The sequence below is a fragment of the Lissotriton vulgaris genome, chromosome 9 (genome assembly GCF_964263255.1).
Source record: "Lissotriton vulgaris chromosome 9, aLisVul1.2, whole genome shotgun sequence".
NCBI classification, from domain to species: Eukaryota; Metazoa; Chordata; class Amphibia; order Caudata; family Salamandridae; genus Lissotriton; species Lissotriton vulgaris.
In genome coordinates, this window is record NC_141697.1 from 1,213,193,077 (window position 1) to 1,213,206,223 (window position 13,147).

A 13,147-nucleotide genomic window follows, 5' to 3' on the forward strand; every position below is an offset into this window, starting at 1 on the left:
CGTCCGATGATATTAAACCTATACCTCTAACCATAACTCTCTTAAGCCTATACACCTAACTCTTAACCCTTAAATCCTAACTCTTAATATATATGCCATATGCGTGAAACCTTTATCCATATGCCCATAACCCCTTTAACTTTAAGTCTTAGCTCTTGTTCCCACATCCTAAGCCCTATACTCTTCACCCCAAACCCATTCACACTGCCCATGCTTTTCAATGTTTTTAAAACAAACACTTAGGAAATGTTTCTTTTGGATGTATTTCATTTTAGAACTAGTAATTCAGAAATCTTATGTGAAGAAATGTTGCTTTTGAAGTTTGGAGGCAATACCAACTCTACATTCCCCATCTCCCCATACCTACGATTTAGTCTCCTGCGCACATCTCTCCAATGAATGATGCCAGTTGCATCAGTAGTCCGAGGATCGATAAGAACTTACCAGTTGCCCTTATCGCTCTTGCTGGTTCCAAGACGTCATCCCCAGACGGTCCATCGGCGAGGATCACCAGTATTCCAGGCACATTTGCTCTCCTGCCATAGCTGGGAGTGAACATGAAATTCTTCGCAAAGTCGATTGCTACGCCTGGGAGTGAGAAGGGAAACACGATGTCACCTCTTGAACATGAAAGAAGGCAACGACACAATCAGGCGATGTCCTGTGTTGTGGTTCTAGCACCTTCAGAGTGTCAAGGCAATGTGGATAGAAAGAATCATGGGACCATATTATCAAGAACTGCGATAACATTATCGCTGTTTTAGCGGCAGGAAACTGTAGCTAAAACGGTGATAAGGGGCTTGATAATATGCCCTTGTGAATTCGAATATAATCGCTAGGTTCTGGTGGGAAGGACATCAAACCTGGGCTTCTATTGGAAATCTCTAGAGCATTATTTTCAAGCCCCTTATGGCCGTTTTAGCTCCAGTTTCCTGCCTCTAAAACGGCGATAATGTTATCGCCGTTCTTGATAATATGCCCATGGAGTGCACATGTGGAGGTACAATAAGCAAGAAAAATAATGTTTTATTTTCACTCTAATGCCAAGAATATTGTCTCCCAGAGGTTGAGCTATCCATGGTGCAGCAGATGCAGTGGCGCCAGGACCCAAAGACCTGAGGAGCCCCCTGAACCCAGGTTGTTGCTGTATTTTATTATCCACACTGAGCCCACTTCCCCTCCTTGCACTAGGGCCCATGTCACCCTTGATACCTCAATACACAGCTCTGATGACGGCACCTCCAAGAGGACCCCGATTAACGACAATAAAGCAAAGAGAAAAAAGATTGGAGCAATGAATGCCGAACTCTAATGGGGAGGGGTGCAAGAGCAGAAATGTACACGGAGCCCAGGAGGTGTGGCGATGCTGTTGGGAACTAGACTTTTACGTCATTCTGGAGTATAAGTACAAAGCACTTAGCAAGAGGCACAAGAGTAACCTTGGAAAGTGGTTCACAGAGAGGGCGTCAGATACAAGGATACGCAGTCTGCCAAAGTGGTGAGAGCAAAAGCAACAACATTTAAGCAACCATTGGCAAAACCAGTAGGTCTCAACTTTAAAAGACTGAGCAATTGGCTTTGCCAATGCTTTTTTTTTTACTGCTGTTAACATGCAGGCAAGTGCATTATGACATATGTGCATGCATGAATGGCAATATAGCAATGGGTTTTCTGTTAAAGGAAACTCATTCCAAGATGGCTGCTGATCCACACACGGAAGTGTTGACACACCCACATGTGTACACATCACAACACAAGAAGGCATTTTTTAATGTTTAGATTAACTAAAAAAGTGAAAAACAAAGCAAGAAAAAGAGTCCCCAGAAGTTAGCAGACGAAGGACACAAGTAATCCAGTCAGAACAGTCAGACCGAATTGCACCTGCGCAGAACAAAAACATGACTAGGGAGGAAAGCCATCCAATTAAGAGCAGGTCACTGAAATAGACAATAAAGCCATCCAATCATGAGCAAGTTCTCTTTCAAAGCTCAGTGTGAGTATATGTTATGTGTTGGCAACAATAGATCTGCCTACAAAAAACAAAAGCCTGCTACAGAAGTTAGAGAAAAATACAATCCACAAAATTGTAGTTGACGGGGCAAGTGAACAGATTCAAGGGATTTGTGGTGCTAGTCTGACATCAATATCGGAGGGGAAGCGTAAAGTGTGTGACCAATGTGACAGACATAAACCGGTCCAACCGAGTCCCTCAAGGGTCAGTTCAAGGCCAAATAAGGACTCCGATAAGTAGGCTAATGAGCTGTGTTTGTAGTGCTTTCCCTCCTTTTGAGCCATATTTTTAATTACATTCATTTGAGGTGTTTTCATTTATTAATGTCAAAAGTGCATAGCCAAACCCTGCGAACGTCGCCTTCTTTTAGAACAAATGTTTTTTAAACAATTGTCATAAAACTAAAATAATAGGGCAAAAAAATGTTTGAAACACAAAGAGATGTAAAATGGCAACTGTCCTCCTTTCAGCACTGAATGAGGAGGGGTATAATGAGGGATGTACTCAGAACCCACACCACCCAGCGTCCTGCTGGATGCCACCTACCAACACCCACCTCTTCTGGAAGCCTTTTGCTGATTCATACATTCTCTATTGCATTTGCATGCTGCCACTCCTCTCTCTGGCTAGTAGTACTATTTATGTAAAATGTCTTCCAATTCAGTCTTTTTTTCACTGTTTAACCAACATGCACGCGGCTAGGCTGAAGGCTGTCTGGGACTAGAATTAGTGACCTGTTAGTGCCAAGACGACCGGGGTAGCCACTGTGCATATCAGTGGCAAAGCAAAGGGGGAAAACTATTTGTGTGGGCCACACCCCAAACTGGATTGGCTTTTGGGGGTTTCCTATAGTAGGAGTTATTCTTTCACACATTCCAAACATTGACTTGAGCGGTGGCAACATATCTCTGCTAGCTGCAGTAAGAAACACACAGCTGTGTATTGCTTTAATGTAGACACCCACCAAAGTACAACCCTAACGAGAGAACACACCGGTCCAACACAACAGCACTGACACTCAGAGGGATATATATAAAGCTAAAGTAACCTATTAGCTCTACCAATCACCACCAGATCATTACCACAATCTTTTACATTATTATTTTCATCATAGCTCACTCTATTTTAGTGGGAACCTTCCTCCAGCCTCCCCCACTCCTCGCCTCCAGTCATTTTGTTTTTGAGATTATGGGCTTTACATTTATGGGGTAGGGATTTCCATATGATGTAGAGCTAGGACCATCATTGGGGTGTAAGGGCAGCACAGCTCAATGTTTCCCTCAGTGTAATCTCACAGAGAGTCGCTGACTCGAACGCTTCGTTGTATCTTACCCATCGATGTTCCACTGGGCTCTTGAAACGGGATGGTCCGTATTTGCTGCACAACAGCGGTAATTTCGCTGGAGCGGTTGAGCAGGATCCAAGGGCGGGCTCGGAAGCTGTAAACAGCCAGACCTATCTGTGTGAAGCCAGGCAGAGAGGTATTAGGAGCATCACAGAAGAAGGAAGGACAAAGACTTCTGGGAGAGACAACACCTCCTTTGGGGATGGCCAACAAGGGATTTGGGAAATGTCTCAGCAAGGCCCATGTAGTGCCTCTCCCAGGGCCTCAAAAGGCCAGACCTTTATACAAAAGGATAGACCTCCTCTCTATACACCCAGAAAACAACATGTGCATCCAGACTAAAAAAGAAATACAGAAAGCAAGCCCTCAGAACTGTTATCACGCACTGCCCACGGTGTCTTAGCGGTGCCCCCTGGTCACACATCCTCTTGAGAATAAGGCTTCCTGAGGTCACTGTGCAAAGGGACTGAACCAACACTCAGCAGATGAGGCCAAACAAAGATGAAAAACATTTCTGCTCTGCTGGGGTACTGTTCAGGGGTGATACGTCCAGACAGTGCGGGTTCAAATGCTGCTATTGGGAGCGGGAAAAAGACTGATCTGCATAAGGCTGTTCTACATCTGCAACTCCACAGATGAGCTCAACAATCATGTAATAGAAAGCAACAATCATGTAATGGAAAGCAACAATCATGTAATGGAAAGCAACAATCATCTAATGGATAGATACTCAGGGAAATTCTCAGTGACTGAGATGGATTTATGCATTTATTTAATCACAATGTTATCGTCTGAATGAGACTCCCCAAAGTTAGAGGGAGCCCCCAAAGTGGGTCAAATGCTTTCACCTCCTTAGTGCTGCCCCGAAGACCCGCAATGCCAACATACGTTTCTGTGTTCTTTCTTTAAGAAGACATACCCTGACAGCTCAACTTGAATGTTCTTTTAGGGGTTAAGACAAACTGATCGGAATTAAGTGAGGTCCACTTCTGTAACGGCATCAATGAGCTAAAAACTATTAAATGAAAGCAATATCTACACAGAGGAATTTGCAATGGTTACGGCTGATTGGGTAGAATTGATTCAACAATTTTCATCCATCATTTTTATACTGTTAATGAACAATACTAAGATAATTTTTCAGTTTTTTGGGATATGCTAATGCTGATGCCACTCGGCAGGTACTTTGGAGCATGTCCAGGCAAAGGGTGGAGGGGAAAACTATAGAGCCAATGACGAGGGGTTATTATTTCTAAGCACTATGTCCTCCACAGTTCATCAGTAGCAGTGTATTTCTGGGTCTTTGACCCTCTCCTGAATCTCAGGAACCATCTTTCAAAACCTGCGGCAAAGGGGATGGTGTTCCAGAAGATGAAGCAAAGAGTGTTGAAGAACCCTCCACCACATACCTTGAAACTACTCACAGGGATAGCTATTGTACCAAAGAAATCTTAAGCATCTGGATGACTGCTAGGGTTGCGCGGCACAAGTGAAATATATGAGGACTTTTCCATGCACCTCTCTGTACACTATGACGTATGATAGCACAGCTTGCGTCCCATTAATAGCAGGTGGATCTAGGAAGATTTCATTTTGCCAGGCATAGCCTTTGTGGACTCAAACCAAAAAATCAGGAATAATCTTCAGAATCAAAGGAACACATACCTGGGTGGCATCAGGCCCAAGTCCTCCTAACGAGGACACCACATCGGTGAGGAAGGTCTTGACAGCACTTTCAGTGTATGAATTGTCTTGAGTTCCATGGACCAGAAAGACGATGTCCGCACGACCCCTGCCGCAAACTGTAAAAAAAAGAAGAATCACACCGGGGTAAGAGGCTGAACTCTCACAAGGAGCACCTTGCTTTACATGCAACCATGAAGTGACGTGATCTGCTAAGACTGCCAATTGTTTCAAAGAAAATTTAACTTTGTGAAAAGTGTTCTTCTCTTTGAATAGAACGCCTCAACTATTTGATGATGTGTGAGGTGGGTGTTATATTTTTTTATATATATATATTTTTTAATAAAATTATGTTTGTAGCTAGTTTTAATTATCTTAAATAATTGAATTGAATTTATCAATATTTCCTATGAGCTTTAATTTTAAATTCTGTGTCCTTTAGTTTCTTTGAGAGGGTGTCGCAGTAGCCATGTGTAGTGCTGGCCTTGCTAACATTTATTTTTGCCAGGAGCAACTTACACTTGTGAATTTGGCTGCACCCTCCTTTTCAGCTGGTGGAGACGTGTATGTCTACACTTTTGACTAACAATATACTGGGATTTTATGAACTGCCAAAAGTAGTAAAGTAACTGAAAGGTGTAGGAGTAAATTTACATATGTAAATTACTCAAAAGTGTACGTTAACTTTGTGAATAAACCGGTTGGTGTAATAAAATACATGCCCAATGAGGATAGCAGCTTCTTGGAAGAAGATGGTATAAGATGCAAGTGGGAAACAGGCAGGAGAAGACTAGAATCCAAAAGTCGTCCTCGCCAAAAAATTAAAACCAGCCCCGTCTTCCTCCCCTGGTATGTTATGTGTTTTTCTAAAGTGCACTATCACAGAAGTGAAGAGGTAGGTGAGGGATACAAACAGACGCGTCCGCTATGTAGATGCAGGGCGATAGTTATCCTCCATGTGGACTTTACCTCCATCTTTCTCACCTGTACGCTCTGTGACGGTTGATTCTGGCCCTCTCCCCGACTCATACACAGGGCGGATAGAGAAGCTGTACTGGCGGCCAAGTCGGAGGCCGGTCACCTGGTAGACGTTCCTCGACCCGGACAGGGTCCTTTGCGTCTCCTCTCGCTCTAGGAAAGAAGCCATGAGACAGGACATGAAACAGGATGAGGGTGAATAGAGATCAGCAGCCACCTGTGCTCAGAGATCTCCACAACATCTGGTGGAAGGCCCCTTGCAACAATATCTTCATTGGGAGAATATTCCAAACATTAAAATGTTGAGAATTACCTGTTGGAAGTTTCCACGATAGGATATAATTGACCGCTCCTGGCACGGGGTTCCACGTCAGCGTTACAGCATCTTTTTGGACCTCGGTTACTCGGAGGTTGGTGACTGGTGGTAACTGGGCTAAGGAGTAACCCCAAAGACCTTTAGGTTAATACATTAATCTATTTCTTCATTTGTAACACAAATAAGTTACCAAGAGGCAAGACTGGACTGCGCGGGTTTAACCAAAACATATAGGGAGAGACTGGCACAGAAACAGCACTATGGAAATAAATATGTTGCCACCATAACCATATAGAAATGACACTATAATGAGTCCTGGCAGGACTGGACACATTGTAACCATATCACTGGACAACAGTTACCATCAGTGAGCACTATATGCAACAGACCGACCGTCAGTGACCAAACACAATGATATAACAACTTTAAGACTCCAGCCAATGAAGAACACAATGCCCGTGCAAAAGGGACTGCTGGTCTCCAAAAGCACTGAGTCCACACAAGTTGGTGAAGTATGCAGTGTAAATATTAGTGACATAACATAACTTGACATAACACAACATACCATAACGACATGATATGACATAACATAACATGACATAACAAACATTACATAGCATAACATGACATGAAACAACATAACATAACATAACATAACATAACATAACATAACATAACATAACATAACATAACAATATAACATAACCTAAAATAACACAACATAACATAACATGACTTGACTTAACATGTCATAACATGACATGACATGACATGACATGAAATCACCTAATCTAACATGACATAACATAACATTGTTGTCACAGTATTTTACATGGCACTAACATGTCACTCTGCAGTAAAATCACATACAAGTTGTGGAAATGCTTTAGATATAATTTGGTTGCTGTGCACTTTTCACTTTTTCAGAACCACATTCGGGTGCTAAAAAGTTCAAACCACAGGCAAAATGACATTTTGTTATTTGGGGTGTCTTCTCTGCTACACAAAGACTAGTTTTTTCAACCATTTATTGCTTTGTGGTACCTTTTTGTAGTTCTTTTGTATTTTAGTTATCATTATTGAATGTTTTAGGTCTCGCGTGGCGTACTGCGCACATGCGCATTCGAGCTCGCGAGATTTTATGTTTTAGACTGTACTTCACTAGCGAGGGTTAAGCCCCGCCCCTCTTCTCCATTAGCTGGCGTCCTAAACGGTGGCCAGTCATTGGAGAAGAGGTCCTAGTGACGTTCTTCTTTCTCTTTTAGCCCGTCCTTTTCCGACTGGGCTCCTTGACTACCTGCTGGCGTAAAAGATTTCTTATCTTTTTTATGGGGCCAACAGATGGCCCCATAAAGAAGATAAGAAAGCTTTTACGCCACCAGTAAGTCAGACCAAGCCAGTCTGAAAAGGACGTCTCTAAAAGCGGAAAGTTGATGTCATCCCGAGTGCTTGTTTTTTAAAGCCTGCCGTGTTTGCCTCTGCAGGTCGCTGGAGCCGGGCGGGTGTGGGCTGGTCTGACTGAGAGTGCGGGAGAGGCGGAGGCAGAGGCGGGCTCGAGTGAAGTTTTGCCAGATCAGCTTTTAGCAGCGGCGGCAATCATAGAGCTCACTTCTCCAGGCTCGGACTGCCCCTGTAACTTGGATTTTACCCACCAGGACCGTTCGAGGGAAGGCGACGAGGACTCGCACAGCACAGCTGGAGCCAGGGGCATGGGGGCGACATGGGGCTGGCTGATGCCCACTCTACACACAGTACTCCAGTACAGTAACCCGGATGCTCTCTGCCAGAGTTTGTATTAATGAGCGGGCTGAGGGGAGGTTGGGGGTAGCACTATGAGAAGTAGTGACGTCCAAAGTCGGGGTGCTGTCCCACAAGGCCTTTCGTGCACTTACCTTCTGTACACACCGCTTTCCCCCCTGTTCCTCGTCCGTCTCCACTTTATAAGGAAAATGCCATTATTAGCCTGTTCGTTTTGTACAGCTGCTTCTGTGTTCTGGCACTGTATAGTTGTTTTTACTACTACTGATTTGAGTGAATAGCTCTACTGGGTAATGTACCAGGTGTGTCACTGGGAGACCTGCTCTCATCCTGGCATCCCCCAGTGAATGCTGTGTTTGTTTTTCCAAGCGCCTAGTGTGCCATGAGGATGGCCTCGCAGCGCTGTCAGGAGTGTTCTGGTGCATCACACCCTGGTCTGGAGGATACGATCACAGCTAAAGTCTGATTCCTGGTTGTGTAACTTGAAGCATCAGTGATGGAGGCGTGGCCCACGTGCAGTGTCCTGTCTGCACGAATCAGTAATGCATGTGCTGTAGCAGGCGACAGCATTTCATGAGTGTGTGCGGGCGCTAGTTGAAGCATGGGGTTCTGTTGAGGATGTACGCTACCTCTTCACCAGGCTACCTCCGGGTGTATTATGGCTGTTGACCTTTCGTGTATTATTGTGATATTGGTGTGTGTTATTCTGTTGTGGGATGCTGATTACTTCATCTGCCTGTCTCTCGGCTCTTCCATACACATAATCAGGGGCTCTGAGTTCTGCAGCTACCATGAACCGAATATTTGCATAATAATAACTACGTATGGGATCTGACAGTCCCTCTTTTATTGTCGGCTGCTTATTTCTCTGTTTTTCCTTTCACATGAGTGCTCTGGTGTTTACTTTCTGCCCACGTGCCCCCTTGCCTTCTCTCACTGCCCCTTTCTGGACGGTCTGTAGGGAAGGGACTGTCTGAATGAACTTTGCCTCCCGGGTAAACACTTGCTGCCTTTTAAACGCCCTCCCTGCCAGCCGGGAGGCTCCTGTTTGGGCACAGCCCCAGGGGAGGCGGGCCCGCTTCTAGTCACTCCCACATCTAAGGGGAAATATTTGGCCACAGGCGCTGTTACCATGCCAGGCTGAGGGCTGCAGCGAGCCCTTTAACCATGGGATTCAATGCGTAACTAACCTAGGCCCTGCCACGATCCAAAGCGAGCACCCGCGGTGTGTGGCTAGAAGAAAAACGTACTTAGCTGGACTCTATAAGCACATGCCTTCACGCGATCACCTAACAAATACAGACGGACACCAGCTAACTCCATGCCACCTGGACCACTCCTGGGGTTTCCACCTACAAACAATTGTAATGTCGAACTTCAGTGCAGTTTGATTAATTGAAGTGGATTAGGACTACAACTCCCAGAAGGCACTAGGTTGTTGATGCAAGGTCTGCTCTGTGGTATCTGTGATATGGATGAAGCAAATGTAAATCTAGAACACCATAGAACTAACTTAACCCTATTTCTGTGCCAGTATTAGAGACACATTCACCTCCTGCCGGCCACCCATTGCAGAACTCAGCTGCTTGCACAGCAGCAAACCTACGATCCTGGGACTGCTTGATGCCTGCATAAGATCCTTCCTATAACTTCTGGTCAAATCTCAGTCCCACACATACTGAACAAATGCATAGCTAACCAGGCGCCGAATCACCTAACCATTGAAACCTCACCTCTGTGGCACCCGATATGTTGGTATCTCCTCCCTCAAGGAGTGCAAGGATTGGGTGTAGGTGACCAGCAGATGTGGCATTTCCCGCTACTACGCCTAGAAATCCATTGAATGCTAATGGTAGAGCTGGATATTGTTTAATACCTCTTCAAAAGTGTCTGCAGCGTGGCAGCCTCTACTAGGAAGAAAGTGCATCCCTGTTGAGGGTGGCTGTGTGTGTGTGGCTGTGTGGCTGTGTGTGTGTGTGTGTGTGTGGCTCTGTGTGTGTGTGTGGCTATATGTGAGTGTGTGGCTCGGTGTGTGTGTGTGGCTCTGTGTGTGTGTGTGGCTCTGTGTGTGTGTGTGGCTCTGTGTGTGTGTGGATGCAAATGCAATAGGTTTCGCATTTGCGAGAGATTAAGCTATTGGCATTGTAAATGACAATGCCATTTATTTATCTGTTTTCGAAACCAACACTCCCAGAAGGCACTAGGTTGTTGATGCAAGGTCTGCTCTGTGGTATCTGTGATATGGATGAAGCAAATGTAAATCTAGAACACCATAGAACTAACTTAACTCTATTTCTGTGCCAGTATTAGAGACACATTCACCTCCTGCCGGCCACCCATTGCAGAACTCAGCTGCTTGAACAGCAGCAAACCTACGATCCTGGGACTGCTTGATGCCTGCATAAGATCCTTCCTATAACTTCTGGTCAAATCTCGGTCCCACACATACTGAACAAATGCATAGCTAACCAGGCGCCGAATCACCTAACCATTGAAACCTCACCTCTGTGGCACCCGATATGTTGGTATCTCCTCCCTCAAGGAGTGCAAGGATTGGGTGTAGGTGACCAGCAGATGTGGCATTTCCCGCTACTACGCCTAGAAATCCATTGAATGTTAATGGTAGAGCTGGATATTGTTTAATACCTCTTCAAAAGTGTCTCCAGCGTGGCAGCCTCTACTAGGAAGAAAGTGCATCCCTGTTGAGGGTGGCTGTGTGTGTGTGGCTGTGTGTGTGGCTGTGTGTGTGTGTGTGTGTGTGGCTCTGTGTGTGTGTGTGTATGTGGCTATATGTGAGTGTGTGGCTCGGTGTGTGTGTGTGGCTCTGTGTGTGTGTGGCTCTCTGTGTGTGTGGATGCAAATGCAATAGGTTTCGCATTTGCGAGATATTAAGCTATTGGCATTGTAAATGACAATGCCATTTATTTATCTGTTTTCGAAACCAACACATAAATAAAAATGTTGTCATTTACAATACCAATAGCTCTAACTTTTGCAAAGGTGAGACCGTTGCATTGTAAATGCTTGTTTACTTGTAGCAATTGTCTACCACAGAAACACTGCATTGTGTTGGGTAATCACTATCAGCTTGAAGTATAGAAGCCCTGGGCTTACAGGTTAACATCCCGAGTCACTTACTATATGTTACTTTATATGTCTACGGAAAATGTCAGACTGTGGGCATAGACACGACCCCCTCTGGCTTTCCAAATTGCAAAATGTTATTCTGCTGTGCACCTCACACTTACCGGTGGTGGCTGTGATCGACACTGGCTCACTTTCTCTGTCTCCGAGTAGGGTTGTGATTCGGATCAAGTAACGACCACCCGGCTGGAGACTACCGATCTCGTAGGAGGAGGCATCCCCACCGATCTCCCGAGTTATCTCCGAACCACCTGCCAGATGAAAAGAACAAGCAAGGCTTGGACCTGGTGTATTGAACCCAGAACACTCATGACTCTGCTGAGTCACCTGCCTATGTCCTCAGCCTCTCACTCAAGAAGCACATTTGGGATACAGAGTTAGAAAGACAATAGCAGATTCAATGGTCAGTCAATCAAGAAAGGTAGAGCTCAAAAAACCTTGAAAAGATTTGGCTTGAAGGCCCTGTTTAATTGATTAGAAAGTTCTTTAATGCATGGAAGAAGGTGCGGACAGAGAGACCAGGATTATCAGGGAGGGAAGCACAAGAGAGGGACCAATAGATGAGGAGAAAACAAGATGAACCGAGAGGTCGAGGAAAGAGGTAAGGAGGAAGCTGGAGATACAGAAGTGGATGGGAAGGAATAGGACAAACATACCAGCACAGTGGTGGTGGGTAGGGTCAGGGGCAGTCAAGGTAGGGAGCGGGAAATTGGGTCTAACTGATAGGAAGACGTGAGGCAGACAGACAGGGTTGTCAATGCAAGTGGGAGGGGGTGAAGCAAAACACACAAAGGTGGGGGTGAGTGGGGCAGACAGATCCATTCAGCGAGGAGGACAAATTGAGAGCAACAGTCAAGGTAGGCAGTGGTAGAGATTTACCAACTGATGGGAGAGGGGATCAGAGAGACAGGGAGTTTGGAGATCACCTCAGTAGACTGGACAGAGGCAAAGAAAAGCAGGAAATGTAGACATCTGCAGTAAGAAAGTGAGGAATAGGCTGAGGAAGTGCTCAAGGCTTCCAGGTGTTGGAGGTGGAAAGCATGACAGGTAGGACACTCATGAATGAGACAGAGGAAAAAGAAAGATGAAAATGTGACAGTGAGCGACCGATGGTTTAGATTAAGGGAGGGGTAAATGGTACAAACTGGGGGGGGGGGCAATTATGTCATGTGTACGCAAAAGGGGGGTAAGAATGTGAAGTAGACAGACCAAGGTAGACAATAGCAAAGAAAAAAGGGATTGGTAAAAGGCAGGCTAACAAGGCCCTCGCGAGGGGGTGGGCAAAAAAGCCATAACCCAGACCCCACTCTTTCCAGGGCTTTTTCCAGGGCTATGCACTCTTACAGCAAAATACATTTATAGATTTCTAATGGTCAGCACGCCTGCCATCTTCATTAATAATGCGACGACTTACATAGCCATGCCAAAAGATGGTGCTGGATATTTCTCTTTACCGGGAGTACATTTTTTAAATTAACACTTAGAAACAGATTTATATGGCACCTGTTAAAAAATAGGTGAAGCAGCCAACATGAGGCCTGTGCTTTGTCCTCATTCCTTGCAGAAACATCTGACAAGCCTAAAGACTAGGGCATAGAGGCATTAAAGTTGGCTGGCAGTCTAGGGAAGTGATGCAGTAAAGTGGGACTTACAGAATGAGGCAGTGGGGCAGAAGTAGCTAGGGAAGAGTCACTTACAGACATATGGGGGAAATCAGGAGGGGCAGATCTGGGGAGGAACAAGAGTATGAAAGGAACACCTGGGTGTGCAGAGGTAAGGTGCCACAAGAAGACAGGCACAGGGTAGGGAGAGGGGTAGTGGATAAAGAAAATAAGGTACCAGGAATGATGTGACCTGTTATCATTCAAGATAACCACAGTAAGGTCATAGAGTTTCAGCAAAAAGCAATATG

General features: G+C 45.1%; 1 protein-coding gene across 1 annotated transcript in view; it reads right to left on the minus strand.

Annotated features, from left to right (window-relative positions):
• LOC147693061 (collagen alpha-1(VII) chain-like) overlaps positions 1-13,147 on the minus strand; it is a 398,052-nt gene that overhangs the window by 112,680 nt on the left and 272,225 nt on the right. The window contains exons 26-31 of the mRNA XM_086939575.1: positions 11,340-11,486; positions 6,331-6,450; positions 6,024-6,170; positions 5,022-5,158; positions 3,344-3,470; positions 445-588 (exon numbers count right to left, since the gene is read on the minus strand). Coding sequence (XP_086795701.1) covers positions 445-588; positions 3,344-3,470; positions 5,022-5,158; positions 6,024-6,170; positions 6,331-6,450; positions 11,340-11,486 — 822 coding nt within the window. The remainder of the gene's footprint in view (positions 1-444; positions 589-3,343; positions 3,471-5,021; positions 5,159-6,023; positions 6,171-6,330; positions 6,451-11,339; positions 11,487-13,147) is intronic.